Source organism: Nansenia antarctica (genome assembly GCF_963989245.1).
Source record: "Nansenia antarctica genome assembly, chromosome: 10".
Classification (NCBI taxonomy): Eukaryota; Metazoa; Chordata; class Actinopteri; order Argentiniformes; family Microstomatidae; genus Nansenia; species Nansenia antarctica.
This window is the reverse complement of record NC_137680.1, coordinates 20,340,367-20,359,277: the sequence shown is the minus strand read 5'-3', so window position 1 is coordinate 20,359,277 and position 18,911 is coordinate 20,340,367. Positions and strand designations below refer to the sequence as shown.

Here is an 18,911-nt window from a genome sequence, read left to right as displayed (position 1 = left end):
AGCAATTAGGGGTTCAGTGACTCGCTCAAGGACACTTCGACACGTGGCCAGCTGGGGTTTGAACCACAGCCGTCCCCATCACTCCAACCTCACTAATGTATTTAGTTGATGAGATACTGACCTATTTGCTAGGCCATGAAGTCTCACAGCCTTTCTAGATATAATCATCTTTGTGGAATGAGTGTGTGTATTTCCCCCTCCGATTCCAAATGGGAAATCCTTTATACTTATCTGCAGATAAAGGTTCAAGATCAGTGTGTGGTTGTCTGAAAGTCTGCATGTGGGTAGTATCTTACAGATTAAATCACTATTACATACACAGCATGCTTTGAAAGGTATTACTCAGAAGAATCAAGTCTAACGGCTCTGAGGCTTATTCCACCTTTACCATGTGCCCCCTAGTGGTGAAGTCAGATTGTGTTTGAGTGTTGGTGTGTGTGATTCTAGTGTGGGTTCCCCACAGTCAACAGTGAGATACAATATAGATGATTTACCACTTATTCATTTCTCAGTATTAAAGACAGAGGGAGAGAAGTCTCTGGCAGAGTTAAAACCCCTACAGTTACCTTCATAGTTTAAAGTTCACTCATGTGTATCAATTACCATACGTCTAGTATGAGTCATACAAATATGGGTGACGAATAATGTTTCAGTTCTTAGAAAGGATTTCTTAAAAAGTATATAGGTAACAAATGTCCTTAGAGAGAGAATCCTAAAAAGTAATGGTCTTTGTGATCAGAATAATCAATATCATTATTTATCTTGGTGTCTTCCTGTAGGTGAATGTAGTTACAGGGCCATACTTTTGGGTATGATGACTCACAGCATTTTCTTCTTATATTATCTTCTGTAATGCCATGTGTGAAGTCTAGTTAACAAAAATACAACTTAATTGAAAACATCCCATGTTAGGTTGCACTGCTATGGAGATTTAAAACCAAATGTTTTGGTCACTGAGACAGAGGATGTAGAACATTTATATATGCCATTTAGCTGACGCTTCTCCAAAGCAATTTACATTGCATTGAGTGTATACATCACTATATGGTCCCAGCAGAAATCGAACCCACAACCTATGTGTTGTTAGCTTCATGCTCTACCAACTGAGCCACAGAGGACCACTATTTGGTTTTTGAATGTGAACAGCTTCTGTAGTTACTGTAGTTGCCAACATGCACTTTGAGGGAGATTGTAAATATGTTTTTGTCTTGTGGTTATGTGTGTTCATGTCCATGTGATAGTTATGTGCAATGTGTGTATGTTTATTTTTTATTTATTTATTTTTTTGACACTGCTGTATTGAGCTGTACCGAAAACAAATTCCACCGACCTAGGTCACGTGGTCATTAAACGATTCATTCATTCATTCATTCATAGTTGTTATCTCTGATGAGATTTAGCTGGCATCATTCTTCATAGTTAAGTCACAGCAGTCTGTAATAATCAGCCTAAAAAACACAATTGCAACCAGAGTTGTAGGACTTCTGTAAAAGTGACAAAAGAACAGTCAGTGAGTGTTTTTGTACTGGAGTATAATATAACCTGTTTTGCAACTAAGGTTGAGTGCACAACATCTGCATCCTGAGATAAGATCACAGATGAGTTTGTTGCTGGTTTGATGGCTGTTTATCATGGATAGAGATCTACCTCAGATTTCTTCCAGCTAGTAGGTGTTGCTATGCTCTTTACACCTCAGTGCAATTGGTGCAAGGTTCTCCGTATTTGTTATCACAGTACATCATCAAAGGTGTTTTTTAACTAATAAAGTTGAAGCTTCCCACAATTGACTTGAAATGAAAGTGTATTAAGCAGGAAGTGTACTGTACACACAAAAAGAAGCAACGATGCCACGGTTATGTTCCATACGTTTAATGGCAAAATAACTGAGGACAAAATAAAATATTTACAGCACATAATGTGTCAACACACTTTCTGTACAAAGAAATATACATGCAAAAGTAAAAATAAGTCATAACATTCAAAATGACATTGTATGTATAAAATATGATGAGGTTACATCCAGGTTCCCATGTCTGTCCATGTCTGTACAGCTTTACACATGAATAAATAAGAGGACACGGAATGGGCCTGTACAGGCAAACAGATTCATTCATTGGATCACTTCTCTGACATAAACAGGACATTTTCATAACCTTTTCAAGCTTTAAAAAGAAAAAACAGCTGCTTCCTTCGCCTCTCCAGAACTATTGACTGACTGGCACTTTAACATCAGCTTAAACACACAATGATTCATTCACTCACTGAAAACCGCTCAAGGTCGCTCTCCGATGAAGGTCAGTGTAATAGTGTTGCAACTTCCTTGTTACAATTATTGTAATATTGATACAAGTTCTGGACAGTTTGTCAGACCAAAGGCTTGGCAAGGATGTTGTCCAAGTTCATCATAAGTTAAACCAATATGCTGATAAATTGCAACACATATCTATATACATAACTTAAAAAGCCTAACAAACGTACACGGCAATCACCACTTTGAGCACAGCTTGAAAAGAGAAATGTTTGAAATGTTAATTAGATATGCAGTAATAACCACTAAACAATTCTTACAACGTTAATAAATAAAGCCACGTTGAACCAATGTAAACAGCCATTTCTAGGTTCAGCATGGTTTTCATAACTTAACATGATACAATTATAACACGTTTAAAGAGAGAGAGAGAGCACGGTTAACTTTGGTATAGTTACGGAAAAAAAGAACAATGACAAACTGAAAGCATAAGTGCCTATATAGATACACATTTGTTTTTGTTTTGTTTTTACATTATTTCTGAAACCAGCATTTAGGTTTCAAGATATTAATACTGAACTTAATACAGAAAAGAGTAACACAATACAGACATCTATTGCAGTACCAGGTACATGCCTTTTTAGATTACGGGTACAACACAAGTCTTCATAAATAGTTGCATAAATGTTAAAGCTGCAACATTGCACATGAGAATTGACGCAAAATACGAGTGCATTTATAGTAGCAATTTTAGTAGTGAGGGTTGAGTCATTTGACTGGTATAAAGAGGAGGAATCCTCATTACACCACTCTTCCATTGGCAGACTTACTACTCAGCTAGTGAAACAGCGTTTGTGACAAATTCTTCAAATGAAAATGAAGGCAGGAACACTTTATTTACAAAGTAAGGCGGATGTATCAGAAATTTGAAGAGCTTCTCAAATAATGCGATCACTTGTTATTGTTTGTTTGTTTCTTTGCTCAGTTCTGACTGAAATAGCATAATCATACCAACTTGGGTCAATACAATCAATCAAGGCCTGTACAAAGCCTTTGCTGAACTATCGTATGTTTATTGAAAACTGACATTTTGGTCTCCATCTTGTTCTCGAAGTAGTATTTGAAAGCAATGACCCAGTGGCGAGTGTTGCTTCGCTCATTTGTCGCATTCATTTTGTTTTCATTCTACCCATAACCTTTGTTCTCGGGAAAGGTACGAATAAAGACATTTCTTTGTTTCTTCACTATACATTTTCTTTACAAAAAGTAATCTCTCGTTACAAAAAACATTTTTCTTATATTCAACCAAAAGCAACCTGATTTTAACACTGTCCAAAGACGAGGCTTTGCTCTCGCTGGCTCTTGAGAAAGCTTTGTTCTCCCTGCTATTCAAGTCTGAAACACTTTCAAACAGTTCCTCTTGTTGTGCAGGCATATAGCCAATATCCCTACCAAGGTGGGGGGGGGGAAGGGGGAGGGGGTGGAAGGGAAGTATCTGAAATCTCTGGAAGAAACTAAAAATCTAAAAAAAGAAGTCAAATCAAACGCAGGAAGCAGTCAGCAGCAGGAACGCTGGTGGGTGGGCAGAGTGGCAGAGAGAGTGAGATCAGAGCGTCTTAAGGCTCGGTGGTCCTTCTGGGGGCCGCCGCTCATATTCGGTTGAGGAGTCTGCTTTGAAGGAAGGCCTTGATACTGGCCATGGGCCTGACGTCGTTCTGGTGTTTGCGCCGTTCGATGAAGGAGATGAGTCTGGAGGTGTCCAGACACCCGGGGTGGGGGGGAGGAGGGGGCTGCTGGTGGTGGTGGTGGTGGAGGTGGGGGCCCTCCCGGGGCTGCAGCCAGGGCTCTTGGAGGCAGGCAGCAGGGGACGGCCGTCGGTCCGGCTCGCCCTGCAGCAGCAGGCACACGAAGTCCCTGGCGGCCTGGCTCACGCCCTGGAAGTAGTCCTGGGGGAAGCTGAAGTCCAGTCGGCAGATGTTGAGGCAGGTCTCCTCCACGCTCTCGTCCAGGAAGGGGGAGGCTCCGCTCAGCACCACGTAGGTGACCACGCCCAGGCTCCACAGGTCCGAGGTCAGCGCGGCCGGCTGGCCCAGGACCAGCTCCGGGGCCGAGAACTCGGGGCTGCCCAGCAAGGGGTGGACGTAGGGGGTGCTGTTGAGCTGCACCGCGTCCCCGAAGTCCGTCAGCTTGACCACGGGCTGAGCAGAGCAGTGCTCTACCAACACGTTCTCAGGCTGGGGGAGGGGGGCGGGGCGGGCGGGCGGGGGGGGGGATACACAAGGGAAGGTAGAATTCAACCACAGTTGCTTGTTGCATCACTGAATTCTATCCCAGAAACCTATGCCCCTGGCTTAGTTCCAACCAACCTTGAAACCGATTTTTTTACACGGTTACATAACCAGAACTGTCTCAGTGACTCACCTTCAAGTCCAAGTGAGCTATCCTCCAGCTATGCAGGTAGTGTAAAGCGTCTAGAATGTCCCTCAGGTACAAGGCCACCTTCTCTTCAGTCAGGTTTCCCCAACTGACAATGTAGTCCAGGAGACGGCCTTGATCAGCCCTGCAGACAGCACCAGAGGGTTGGGGAACATCAACACCGGCACGTTCACATAAACCGTCAGGGAAACATTAGAACCTTTTGGAACGTTCTTCCAAAGCACAACACAGTGGATAGCTGTACTGTACTGTACAGTATGGGGAGGACTGGGGGAAATCAATGTGATGTCTGGGTGTCGTTGTTGTTGTTGCTGTTGTTGTTGTACTCGTAACCTACAGTATGCAGAGGATGTTATTCCCCGACATGGCAATGCCTTTCATAATCTACCATGAGGGAGGGGATAAACAAAAAATGTATCGAACTGAATGAAATTTGGGAACTGAATTCTGTAAATTCAGTTTCAGAGGGGCGACTGGGGGGGCGTTAGTTACGTACATCTCCAGGACTAGCACGTAGCTGGTGGCCGTCTCGAAGGTGTCCAGCAGGCCGACCAGGTGGGGGTGTTCCAGACACTGCAGGACCCGCAGCTCCTGCTGCACCTGCTCGCGCCGCATCAGCCTCTTGTTGACGTGCTTGGCCGCCACGGCGCGCTTGCTCCCCCTCTGGTCACACCGCTTGGCCACCGAGAACCTGCCCCTGGAGACGACACGGGACAAACAGGTTTGAGGGACTTTTATTTCTTTCTTTTTTTGTGGGGCAGTCCCACTCATATTTTATTGGACAGTTAAGAGTGAAGACAGAGAGGAAAGTAAGGAGAAGAAGGGAGAGAGCGCATGGGCCCGGATTCGAACCCATGCCGACATGGGTATGTGTGTGTGCACTGTAGACCACGGTGCTAGACCACTGGACCACCCCCAGGCCACAGGTCTGAGGGACTTTGTGGAGGTTTGCTTGACGATAGGGATTTTGAGACGTATGTGTGTGTGTCTGTGATGGGCCGTGTGCGTGTGCATGTGTGTGTGTGTGTATGTAGGTCTTTACCTTCCCAGTTCAGTAATCTCTGTGTAGAACGACTCAAAGTTGTTCTTCCAGACGACTTCACCCCCATCATCGGAGGTACCTGGGAAAACAGTAAAGGATTCAACATTAATAGTGAAAGTACAGACACACATATGTGCTTTACTGTGGATACACCCAGTAGTAGATTTGACATGAAGGGGGAAGTATCTTCTCCATGTATTGACTGGACACACTTAACACTTCCACAACACCACAGTAACGGTCGCTCACCTGAGACCCTGAGGCTGGCAGAGGATGACACTGTGCCCAACACGTTGGTGGCAACGCAGGTGTACACACCGTCATCCTCCATGGACACACCCATGATCCGGAGAGTCGCCTCCCCAGTTTCACTACGGAGAGGAGAAGCACCATGTTAAACCCCCAGAAAGAAACGACATATAGGCCCAGGCATTACTGTACATGGTCATCTTACAATTCGGTTGTTAAGTCGTGACGTGTTTCCGGGTCCAACGTTGGCTGAGGCACTCTCTTCGAAATGCCTCAGTAATAATAATAATTCATTATATTTATATAGCGCTTTTCCGAGGCTCAAAGACGCTGACAATATGGGGAAAACGGGAAAGTGCTGTGTCCCTTGTTGTATGAATACATCAGAGTCTAAAAAACGATTGAACTGTCATTCTACCGCTGTAGTACACTGGTACTCTGGTGCAGGGAATTTCTGGTTTGGACCCGGAAATTGCTAAACGTCACGTTTGACGTCAGACTTAACAACCGAATAGAACTGTGACAGCTTTCATTTCTTAAAGTCCTATTCGCATGGCAGTGTTTCCCCTACCATTGACTTGGGGGGGCGGGCCGCCCCCCCAACGGAACCCCCCGCCTCCCCAAGAAAGAGGAATTATTACGGACGTAGACACCAAACATCCGACAAGTAGGCTAAAATATCCGCTTTTTTAAATGCACCCAACCCGAATCTGGCGAGTGGCAAGCCCATGGGCTCGTTGGTAACGTTAGTCCGCCAGTAGTCTTGCATAGCCAAACCTATCTCCATACTTCGCTTCGCACTGGACACACTCGCACACTCGCGTACAAGATTGTGCCCGAGTGTGCGCGCGCGACGCGAGAGAGTTTTTGCAGGGTGAGATGTCTGCAGATGGAAAGTAAGCAAGTTGAAATGTTAGCAAATATAATTGCTGAGTGTTCTAACAGAGCAAGTTGGTTCAAATTGGTCGTTATTATTGTGACGAGAAAGTGTCTGATTATAGTTCCATGGTATGTAAAATACAGAGCGTAAAACAGAGTGTACAGAGTGTAAAACAGAGCTGCCAAGTCTCACGCTTTGGCCGTGAGACTCACGCATCTCAACCAGTTCTCACGCCGCACCTCTATTTCTCACGGCGAGAAATAACAATTGTTTTACGGGACTTTTTGAAATTCCTTGAAAGAAAGCTACTGGACCTGAGTTTCGTGGCATCTTTCTGCACGCGCGTTAACTTGATGAAATAAACTTCTCTGTGAGCAGCAATTCCTTCGACTCACATACACGCAATGTATGTATTTTTAAGAGAAGTGGTCAACACCCTCATCACCAACGGTGACATCGTTGTTATACTTCGGTTAGGATGGGAGGTGTGAATGTTGTGGTTAAGTATGCTAGTTCTACCGTCAGTCGGCCTCGCCTGTACGTATCCTGTCTTGGCTGTTTATCTCACACACGCTCACAAAAAAGCCCCCTGCCTCTCTGGGACTTCCACTCCTGAGGTTAGGGTGAAAGGTTTGGTTAAAGGGACACTTCACCAATTTTGAACATCACATTCATTATCTTGGGTCCTGGAGTCAAAAAGATAAGAGAAAATGTCCTACGGAAATTACCCCCTGTTATGTTGATTTGGGTTAAAAAATATATATATTTGGGGTTAAAAAAATAAAAATCCATCTGACTGGAAACTTGCATCTTTCTGCACGTGCGTTAACTTGAGTCTGCAATCGATGCGGAAGGCGCTGATGGAAGAATCTGTGTTCACGCGAGCTGCATGTAAGAACGTAGCCAGTATGTGCATACAACATCATATCTGGTAGCCTACTGGTACTTTCAAACTGCAAATTGTTTATTATCACAAGGTTTTTTGCACGAAATAAACTTGTCTGTGAGCTGCAATTCCTTCGACTCACATACACGCAATGTATGTATTTTTAAGAGAAGTGGTCAACACCCTCACCACCAACAGTGACATGGTTGTTATACTTAGGTTAGGGTGGGAGGTGTGAATGTTGTGGTTAAGTATGTCAAATTGCAGGAAACTAGCACAAATAATTGGGTGGGAGAAAAACACAAAATCTCACTCTGTTTTTTATAGTTGGACATACGATTTATTTTCAGGTGAGAGAGTAATGTCAAAATGACATTATCTGACTGCATTGCCCACAGCAATCCAATATTCAATTATAATTATGTTATGAATTGATATGGATCAATTTATACCTCTTATTAGATTATAAATACTCTGGTTGTTATGTTTGCCTTTTGGTTGACAGCAAAAGAGGGAGAGAGGAGGATAGAGAGGGAGAGAAGGAGAGAAGGAGAGAGAGCAGGATGGTGCACCAGAGAGAGAGAGCGCAAGAACCAGGTGAGAAAGTGGACAGGTAGTCAAGACCACATAAGTAAGTAGCCTTGAGAACCGATGGTTCTCGAGCCTAATGGCCCATAGGGCAGGAGCCTATCTCCTGTTTCCGTAGCGTGAGGCGGCTTAATGTACAAGTTAGTACACCCCCTGGACATGACGCTGGTATGTCGCAGGGTCTTACCCCCTGGGGGGGGGGGGGTAAGACCCTGCGACATACCAGCGTCCAGGGGGCCACCCCCCCAAGGCAGCAAACCTTGGGGAAACACTGCATGGGACTAGTATTACTTGGGGATTACCTCATGAGATTTGGAAATCAGGCAGAAAAAAAGCGTGGAGAAAACAAAAAAAAACTTGCAAACGACCACAAATCACCGAGACGCCGATTCGCACAGGACTAATATTCTCACGTCACCCTGTGAGTAAATGTCTTTTTATATCTTTGCACTTTGTTTGCACACATTTCAGAACCCTCCACTCATGACTTTTCCTAGATATGTGTGTTTTACCACCCAGTATCCTTACATTTTACAAAATCACATCAGGATAAGCTAGTATAAAGCTGGCAGGCTAATTTACAAGTCTGCCAACTAGTGGTCGTTGTGTGTAAATAGCAGCTTCCCGTTGTAAAGACTATGGTCATTTGCCCCCCGAGGCGGCTCTTATAGTAGGTAAAAAAGGCACGGCTGTTCTAGTGTTAAGATCACAGACGACCTCCGCCCAAAATTATCAGAAAATTACTAGAGGTCCCCCAGGTAGCACGAGTCCCCGGGGGGCAGAGCTTTTGTTTCTATGATGACGATGTTCACCTGTAGGTGATGCTGTAGTGTCCGTCGCTGCTCAGAGGCGTCTGGTCAGGTCCTCTCCAGGTGACGGAGGCTTTGGGTCTTCCACAGACCTTACACCTGAGAGTCACACTCTCCCCGCTGTCACAGGACACGTCACTCAGGGGCAGGGGGAACTCTGGGGCCACTGGAGGGGTGAGAGAGGCCACAATCAGAGCTGCTCCACGCCTCACGTAGCCATAAAGCAATCTGGACCGGCGTGTAATCAACCCAAGCAAAAAGAATATAAACAAAAAAAGTTTGGAAACGTTATTTCAGTCGATTCTTCCTCCCCTTTAATAATACCAATTGGTATTGTATTTTATATAGTTGGAAAGCCTGATTAGTCACCTTTACAACGCGGTACAACTTGTAAGGGTCATGCATTCGTGGAATGAGTAACACAGCTAAACGTGGGGGAGGAATAATCAACCAAAATAATGTTTCCAAACTTTTTTTGAGGGGTTTATATAGAATATATAGAATATATACAGTATATACTGTATTTTCTGGACTATAAGTCACCCTTTTTTTCATAGTTTGGCTGGTCCAGCGACTTATATTCAGGTGCGACTTATATATCAAATTCATTTATATATAATATTCATATTCATATTAATAATCATATTCATATTTATATATCATATTCTGTGATGTGGAATGAGATTGGGAGCTTGGGGAACTTGCTTGTTGGACTCGCTGGCTTGTTATGTTAATTTAGCCTATTCAGCCTCCCAGGTATTTTCTTTATGCTATTGTGTAGCTGAACAACTGTTAATGTGTTACGTTAACATACCGGACACCTATTCAGCCTGTTGTTCTGTGTGCTATTGTATAGTTGAATAACTGTTAATGTGTTACGTTAACATACCAGACACCTATTCAGCCTGTTGTTCTGTGTGCTAATGTGTAGTTGAATAATTTGCCTTTTCAGATTAAATGTCTGTTCTTGGTCTTGGATTTTGTGAAATAAATGTCTAAATAAATGCGATTTATAGTCCAGTGCGACTTGTCCAGTGCGAATGTTTTTTCCCTCTTCATTACACATTTTTTGACTGATGCGACTTAGATACGGTAGAAGAATATATAGAATATATATAGAATATATTCTCAAATCGGCGGTACATACCATCATAGATGTAGTTGGGATTTAGAAGCTGAAAGAAAAACAGGAACACGAAAAAAGCATCATTGAATGTGTTAGTATGAAGGCCTTTTTTTTTCTACAGGAATTACATTAACAGGCAATCGTCGTACATATATTTGCAATTGTTGAGTACACTCTACCGTACCTTTACAGAAACTTTAGTAGCCAAACTGTCTTGAGATTTGCGGTAGCCATTTTCCATCTTATTCTCCTTCTTGGCCTCCTTGTCTCTCTTTTCAGACTTCCTCCTTATACGGAGGGCGGTGTGCCAAGACGATGACTTTCTACACAGAGGGAGGAAAAAAGAAAAGAAAAAGGCAAACAGAAACGTTACAATAACCGCCTCTAAGTAAGGACCGCCTAGGCCTCGTTCGATCCAGTCAGAGCCTTTAACACTAGAACAGCCATGGGTGAGTCATAATTTTTTATATCTATATCTCTCTCTCTCTATATATATATATATATATATATATATATATTTATTTTTTTAAATATTTTTTTATATCTTTGCACTCCTAGATATGTGCGTTCTACCACCCAGTATCCTTACATTTTCAAAATCACCTCAGGATAATAAGCTAGTATAAAGCTATTTTGCAGCTTTTCTGTGTAGGAGGCAGGCTAATTTACACGCGCGTCGACTAATGTGTGTAAATAGCAGCTTCCCATTCTAAAGACTATGGTCATTTGACCCCCCAAGGCGTTTGACACCAAAGGCACGTCTGTTCTAAAGTAGCACTAGGCCGCTGACCCTAGCTGGCGTAGGTGAAGGTGGGGCGCTGGTCCTTACTTGATGGTCCCCTCGGGGAGGTCGGGGATGATGGTGGATGTGTGGCCCAGCACGTAGCCGGGGATCCAGCCCTCGGCGGCCGGGCCCTGCTCGGTGGCGGCGCGGAACACCAGAAACATGTTCTGCTGGTTGCTGGCCAGCATCTGGACCACCTCGCCCTGGGAGACGCTGATCTCATCCTCCTTCAGAGCCACGTAGTCCTGCGTCACCAGCATGGTGGAGATACTGCTGCTGCTGCTGCTTTCACTCTGGAGGACAGGGAGGAGAGGGGAGAGGGCAGGGAGGAGAGGAGAGAGGGCAGGGAGGAGAGGAGAGAGGGCAGGGAGGAGAGGAGAGAGGGCAGGGAGGAGAGGAGAGGAGAGAGGCAGGGAGGAGAGGAGAGAGGGCAGGGAGGAGAGGAGAGGAGAGAGGCAGGGAGGAGAGGGGGGTCAGTGGGACAGGAGAGAGACAGGGAGGAGAGGAGAGAGGCAGGGAGGAGAGGAGAGAGGGCAGGGGGGAGAGGAGAGAGACAGGGAGGAGAGGAGAGAGGGCAGGGAGGAGAGGAGAGAGACAGGGAGGAGAGGAGAGAGGGCAGGGAGGAGAGGAGAGAGGAGAGAGGCAGGGAGGAGAGGAGAGAGTGCAGGGAGGAGAGGAGAGAGGGCAGGGAGGAGAGGAGAGAGGGCAGGGAGGAGAGGAGAGAGGCAGGGAGGAGAGGAGAGAGGCAGGGAGGAGAGGAGAGAGTGCAGGGAGGAGAGGAGAGGCAGGGAGGAGAGGAGAGAGGGCAGGGAGGAGAGGGGAGGCAGGGAGGAGAGGAGAGAGGGCAGGGAGGAGAGGAGAGAGGGCAGGGAGGAGAGGAGAGAGACAGGGAGGAGAGGAGAGAGGGCAGGGAGGAGAGGAGAGAGGCAGGGAGGAGAGGAGAGAGGGCAGGGAGGAGAGGAGAGAGGGCAGGGAGGAAAGGAGAGAGTGCAGGGAGGAGAGAGGCAGGGAGGAGAGGAGAGAGTGCAGGGAGGAGAGGAGAGAGGGCAGGGAGGAGAGGAGAGAGTGCAGGGAGGAGAGGAGAGAGGCAGGGAGGAGAGGAGAGAGTGCAGGGAGGAGAGGAGAGAGGGCAGGGAGGAGAGGAGAGAGGGCAGGGAGGAGAGGAGAGAGGCAGGGAGGAGAGGAGAGAGTGCAGGGAGGAGAGGAGAGAGGGCAGGGAGGAGAGGAGAGAGGCAGGGAGGAGAGGAGAGAGGGCAGGGAGGAGAGGAGAGAGGCAGGGAGGAGAGGAGAGAGGGCAGGGAGGAGAGGAGAGAGTGCAGGGAGGAGAGGAGAGGAGAGAGGCAGGGAGGAGAGAGGAGGGGGTCAGTAAGGTCATACACAACACACGCACCACACACACGACAGCAGGCACACTTATATCAAACATCCTTTGTTAAGAGTAATGTGACTCTAAAAAAGTGCTAAACAAATCAAATATGATTGATTTGATAGATATGTCATTACAGAGAACTTCGGTTGTTGTTAATTTGCTAATATTATTATGTGATAATATTAGCCCCATGCACAGTGAATGAATGGTTAGAAAGCATTCATCACCTCAGGAAGGTGGCACAGACAAAGTGAGGAAAGCCATAGCAACCACAACCTTGTTTCTTCAACACACCTGAACACATCAGACATTCTGATGTGTTTGGAACAAAGAGAAAGCAAAGACAGGATATTCAGGAGTCAGAGGAAATAGGTAGACGGTAGCGGGTGTCTCTCAGAGTCAGAAAGGGCTGGCGAGGTGCCTGGAAAAGGTTGGAAACGAGATGCCAAATGCATTTGGGTCGAGTCAAATCTACTCAGGGCAAGCAAGGCAAAGACAGCCACAACAAGATTATGTCAGGCTCCCAGGAACAAGAAAAGAAGGGAAGCAGAACGATCAAAGCAAGAGAAAGAAGATGAACAATGAGTTGAACATGAGTTGCCTGAAGCAAATGTTCAAAAAACGTAAAACCTTTCCCCTCTAGAAAATGTTAGTATTTAGTTAATTGCAATTATATGCAGTTGAACGACAGAAGCAAGCAGTAGCAAAGGGTCCTTCTAGAAACACTTACCAGAAGAGAGACCATCAACATACAGCAAGCTTGGTTAACTGCAGCAGTTAGGTGCTGTGACAGCCGAACACACACAGTTGTTAGTTGAAAGTCTGAAAGAGCCGGAAGGCCGAAAACTCACACGACTACCAAGTTAGAGTCAAGTGCTTTGATATTTTAGTAGTCTTGTGTTCCTAAGCAGTAGACGTTGCCATTCTCAGACCCAGGGACCACGGCTGGTCAGCCAGTAAAGGTGTTAGTTAGTAGGAGACTAGGCCGGGAACAGAAGCCTGGGACTCAGGTAGGGCTCTTACCCCGTTGCTCTGGGTGGACTGTATGGACTGCTCGCTGGTGGAAGAGCAGGTGCTCATGCGGTCTATGTCCTTGCTGTGGGTGGAGTGGCGGTGGCTGTGGCTCTGGCGACCCAGGGAGTCCCCCCCGCTATCGCTGGGGTAGGAGAAGGAGCCAGGCCTGCTGGCTGGGGAGGGGGCTGGCACGGTGGGCCAGTAAGAGGAGCCGCCGCCACCGCCGCCTTTCTGGGCCGGGGTGCTGCCTGGGGTGAACGCCCCGGGGGACATGGGGGAGGTCATGGGAGACACCGTCCCCACGCGGGGCTTGGCGAGGTTCAGAGGAGCCACAGCCATGCGCGGGATGGGGGGCGTCTGGGCGTCCTCGGGCCCCCCCTCCCTGGGGCCCCCCCCCTCGCCGCCGCCGGCCGAAGACTTGCTCACGCTCCCGCTACGGGCCCCCCCCCCCCCCTCCAGCATTCTCATCTTGGGGACGTCCATATGCTCTGGTGACCCCTCTGCAGGGGCTGGGAGGATGGGGGGCTGGGAGGAGGAGGAGGAGGTGGAGGTGGAGGTGGAGGTGGAGGGCTGGCGGGAGGACCACGTACCTGCTGTCCTGTCAGGCCCCCCTTCGGGGCCGGGGGGGTGGTGGTGGTGGACAGGCTGGGGGATGCGGGAGGAGGGCTGGGGGATGCGGGAGGGTCGGGAGCGGCCGGGGGCACACAGGGAGTTAGTCCCGGGGCCCCCCCCCGCCATGCCGGAGCTGCTGCCCCCCCCCGCCAGACCACTGCTGCTGCTGCTGCTGCTGGGGGGGCCGCCTGGCCCACCGGCCCCCACGTGGTTCCTCTGGTACTCGATAGGCGACGTCAGTGCTGTGTGGAGAGAGAGGGAGGGAGGGAGAGGGAGAGAGAGGGGGAAAGGGAGAGAGAGATGGAGAGAGGGAGAGAGAGAGAGGGAGAGATAGAGAGAGGGAGGGAGAGCGAGGGAGGAAGAGAGAGAGAGAGAAATTCAGCACTACAAATAAACCCCATCAAACCATGAAACAAACATTTCAGAAACATTTCAAAGACTGCCAGAGTCTTTTTTTTTTTTACCATTGAGGAAGTTGCGCTGGTTCTCCAGGATCTGGCTGACTTGGTGGACCCACATCTGGCTCACTCCCGGGTTGGCACAGTGCATCACGTAGGTCTCCACGCCGCCGCTGGACGACCTGGAGGTCAGGGTGAACTTACAGGGGTCGTCGGCGCTCTCCTCTAGGCCTAGCCAGCTGACCTGTATGTATACGCACAGAGAGAGACCGGGGAGAGGAGGGGAGAAACAGGGGAGAGGAGGGGGGCTGTGAGTCTGGTCAGAGTAGGACCCTTACCACTAGAACAGCTGTGCCTTTTTGACCTACTATAAGAGCCTTTAGTCTTTAGAATGGAAAGCTGCTACGACCACTAGTTGGCAGGCTTGTAAATGAGCCTGCCTCCTAGACAGAAAAACTGCAAAAATGTAGCTTTCTACTAGCTTTCTACTAGCTTATCGTGATGTGATTTTGAAAATGTAAGGATACTGGGTGGTAGAATGCACATATCTAGGAAAAGTCATGAAAAGGGGGGGGGGGTCCTGAAATTTGAAAGGTGCAAAGATATAAAAGCTATTTTACTCACAGGGTCAAAATAACGCCACCCATGGCTGTTCTAGTGTTACACGGCAATGCGCTATGTCTATGCAGACTGTGTTTACCACCTCAAATTAATTAATTTATGCCCAGCCAAATCCATGTTTAGAGGTAGCAAGCTAACATTACATTGATCATACTCGTAAGACTTTTCACTTTTCCAAAAAAAGCCAGTCGAGAGAGGACGCTGGCGTTGCTTGTTCGCCGCTTCTCCGTCCGAAATCTAGGTGTGATTGCAGTATCCAGAGTAGATTGTCCTACAAAGACACCTAGACTTAGATTTAGTAATCTAAAAATTAATTAGACCCCTATACATTATTTTATTTATTTCTTGTTTCTTTTTATTATTACTACTCGATCTTTTTTAGTTTGTAAAGCGTCTTTGAGTGTCTAGAAAAGCGCTATATAAGTCTAATGTATTATTATTATTATTGTTATTATTATTATTATTATTATTGTTATTATTATTATTATTATTATACCTTGACGCTGTTCTTGTAGAGGTACCCAGGCTGGGAGTAGCCTTTCTTCTTGTCCAGGGGCTCACTGAAGATGACGATCTGTTCAAAGAGGAAGACCCTCCTCTCCTTCATCCTGGTCAGGAGCCCCCCGTCCTGGTCTGACACCATGAAGGTGTCCTGGAGGAGCAGCCGGCCCTGGGCAACGATCTTCCCCTGGGAGGGAAATGAAGGGTGCCCATGAGTCAATATGAGAGCCCTCAAAACCCATCTGTTCACCAAGGCCTTTGGCCCCTAGTCACTGTTTCTGTTTTGTTTCGTTTGTTTTCGGTTTTGTCTGTCTGACCATTTCCATTCGAATCGTAAAGCCTCCTTGGGTTTTATGAAAGGCGCTATATAAATCGTTATTATTATTATTATTATTATTATTATTATTATTATTAAATACGATTCTTGAGTCAACTTGAGTCACTCAATGAAATGAGCCGAAACAGAGACAAGAGACAAAACTGAAGAAAAAAATTGCATCCCCGTCCAGTCTACAATCATGTGACCTGAGCAGGAAAAATCTAATTCAGGCCTGGCTATTATGGTCAATTTGTGACCTTCTAAACAAGAGCTTTCCCTCCTGTCTGACCCGGCAACGATCCAGACGAACTTGAAATATTCCGCACCGAAGGAGAGAGAGAGAGAACACGAGGGTCTTACGTCAAAGCCTTGGAGCCGTCCGACGTTCATCATGTCGTTGCATCTTTTGGGCACGACACACATGACCTCCACGGCTCTCTGAGGTAAACAAACCCCCCGCCCCAAAAAAAAGATTTGTGAGTTTTAGAGAAAGAGAACTGGTCATAGTGGACAAAATGCTTCTAAATCTAATCCCCCCCCCCTGAGAGATGTGCACATTCATCTGTCCTTCTTTCACCTCGAAACCACAAAGCCACACGACAGATCTTACCTCCAGCTCCACAGTGTCAACTGCAGCCTTTTTGGAAAATTTGAGGAAATCCTGAAAAAGAGGAAGTCAATCACTTCAAAATAACGGAACAAGAAAGATTCACTCTTCGATACGTTTATTCGAAACGCACGAGGCCGTGGAAATACCGTATGCAGCGTTAACTGGCATTACGTGACGTTAGATCTCCATTTTTGTCTTTTTTTTTATCCATTAGGTGTTTATTAATGCCTGTGTGGTGTTATTTTTTAAAATGTTGACATTTTTGAGTTAGTAATTAATAAAATACAAAGGTTCCATCTCACAGAACATAATGGAATGTAAAAACTTTGACGCTCAATATCTCTGAACTACCCTAAACGGAGATAGAACCGTATAATTCTAAGCTCACGATTAGCAGCCAAACCTAGATGACAGACGTAGAGCGTACGGACCTTCAGTAGGAGCTGGTACTTCATGATGCGCTGGACAGGCTTGATGAGCAGGTCCGTGATCTGGAGTCTGTGACCGAGACACTGCTTCAGCTCCTGACAACCACAGAAAACCACGCTGTGAGGCTCTCGTAAGAAACACCTTATTATAATCCATATATTATTATATAAAGACTAAAATAGGAGAGGAGAATACAATCGTTAAGAGAAATAATATGAACAGAAAAATGAATATAGACAAATAACAAAATAGAAGAAAAAAAGAATACAAGTGGTTCCTTGTTGATAGGTGACTGTGGTGGAAAACAAAAATGAACAATAATAAGAGAGACTATAATGAATAAAACATAAAAAAAAAGAAAAAAAGACTTGACTGATAAAACCACTTATAGGGAGGTCGGGGGAAAAAAGGACACTTACCTCGAAGTAAGTGTCTATATACTCAGACACAATGTGCTCCGACTTGGCTTTGTTCTGGCAGTACACTATGTACATGTGTAGCCGCCGTTCCTGTAGTGACCACAGGGGGAGGCGGTGAGCATTTTCACCACCGGCAGTAAACATTCAGCAAAACTGACGACATTGTCCTAGCCAATGGGATTGTTACGGTTAGGGAAATCTCTCTCACTTGTTTGACGAACAGGGGTGCCAGCCTGTCAGGGTCCTCTAGGCACTTTTCCAGCTCTGCCAGGAAGAAGCTGTGGACCAACGGAAACAATAAACGTGAGGAAAAGGAAACCAAGGGGTAGTGGGATATTTTCTAATTAGCATATGCTAGGTAGCATCGTTAGCGTACTCCTTGTGCCAGTCGTAGATCTGGTGGATGTTTCCGAACACTATCTTGTCTTTTCCCCTCATGTCGTCCGGCACGCCATCCTCTCTCATCTTACTGATGTAGCCCTGGAGCAGACGAGACAGTCAGGTGACCACAGACGCACGTGCGGTGCTAATACAACGCTACTGTTACACAGTGCCTATAGAAAGTCATCACACCCCTTCCCTTTTTCCCCACATTTGGTTGTGTTATAGACTCGTTTTAAAACGGATGAAATAACAAATCCACACACAATACCCCGTCGTGACAAAGTGAAAACAAAGCTTTTAGAAATGTATTCAAATATAAAAACACAGAAATACCTCATAAGTCTATAACACACGACAACAACAAAAATGTGGCACAAGTGAAGGGGGTATGATGACTTTCTAAGTTTCCAGGCACTTGAACCTTTCTGACCCAACCTTGAAATCCCATCTCACCTCCACCACTGAACCCAGGTCTCTCACGTAATCCCGCTCCGTCTCCACCAGCTCCAGTAAGACATAGCTGATGGGAGAGACAGAGGGAGAGACAGAGAATAAGAGGTTAATTAGGCCCAGTCATAAGAACCCAGCACATTGAACTACATGGTAATAATGGGGGCAGACAGTCCCCAGACAGAGTGTGTGGGGGGGACGAGATTGTGAAACCAAACTCACTGGCGTCTCTTGAGAAAGCCAGACCGGCGCTCGTCCATCTCGTCGATGGGCGAGGAGGAGGACAGGAGGGAGTTGTCCGAGGGGTTGAGAGAGGGGCTGCTGCTGTCACCCTGGTCCACCGAGAGAGAGCTGGGACGGTCCTCCAGGGACTGCCAGGGAGAGAGAGAGAGAGAGAGAGTGAGAGACAGAGAGAGAGACAGAGAGAGAGACAGAGAGAGAGAGAGACAGAGAGACAGAGAGAGAGAGAGGGAGAGAGAGAGAGAGAGACAGAGAGAAAGAGAGAGACAGAGAGAGACAGAGAGAGAGAGAGAGAGAGAGACAGAGAGAGAGCGATGATGACCCTACACACATGTTCACTACATAGTAGGAGGACGTGACACAATCTTTTACATTCCACCGTGTGTGTGTGTGTGTGTATGTGTGTGTGTGTGTGTGTGTGTGTGTGTGTGTGTGGCCAGGCCTTATGCAGAGAGGCAGCCGGTGTGGTGATTCACATCCTCCCTTAACAGACGACT

The 18,911-nt window shown here is 46.6% G+C and overlaps 1 protein-coding gene across 1 annotated transcript in view; it reads right to left on the bottom strand.

Moving 5' to 3' along the window:
- Positions 1-3,714: 3,714 nt before the first annotated feature.
- triob (trio Rho guanine nucleotide exchange factor b) overlaps positions 3,715-18,911 on the bottom strand; it is a 111,223-nt gene continuing 96,026 nt past the window's right edge. The window contains exons 37-56 of the mRNA XM_080541058.1: positions 18,397-18,545; positions 18,178-18,244; positions 17,717-17,820; positions 17,549-17,618; positions 17,341-17,430; positions 16,924-17,016; positions 16,493-16,543; positions 16,243-16,320; positions 15,559-15,750; positions 14,508-14,685; positions 13,441-14,285; positions 11,094-11,341; positions 10,449-10,587; positions 10,286-10,313; positions 9,142-9,304; positions 5,976-6,097; positions 5,727-5,805; positions 5,181-5,381; positions 4,670-4,808; positions 3,715-4,482 (exon numbers count right to left, since the gene is read on the bottom strand). Coding sequence (XP_080397184.1) covers positions 3,898-4,482; positions 4,670-4,808; positions 5,181-5,381; positions 5,727-5,805; positions 5,976-6,097; positions 9,142-9,304; positions 10,286-10,313; positions 10,449-10,587; positions 11,094-11,341; positions 13,441-14,285; positions 14,508-14,685; positions 15,559-15,750; positions 16,243-16,320; positions 16,493-16,543; positions 16,924-17,016; positions 17,341-17,430; positions 17,549-17,618; positions 17,717-17,820; positions 18,178-18,244; positions 18,397-18,545 — 3,621 coding nt within the window. The 3' untranslated portion in view covers positions 3,715-3,897. The remainder of the gene's footprint in view (positions 4,483-4,669; positions 4,809-5,180; positions 5,382-5,726; positions 5,806-5,975; positions 6,098-9,141; positions 9,305-10,285; positions 10,314-10,448; positions 10,588-11,093; positions 11,342-13,440; positions 14,286-14,507; positions 14,686-15,558; positions 15,751-16,242; positions 16,321-16,492; positions 16,544-16,923; positions 17,017-17,340; positions 17,431-17,548; positions 17,619-17,716; positions 17,821-18,177; positions 18,245-18,396; positions 18,546-18,911) is intronic.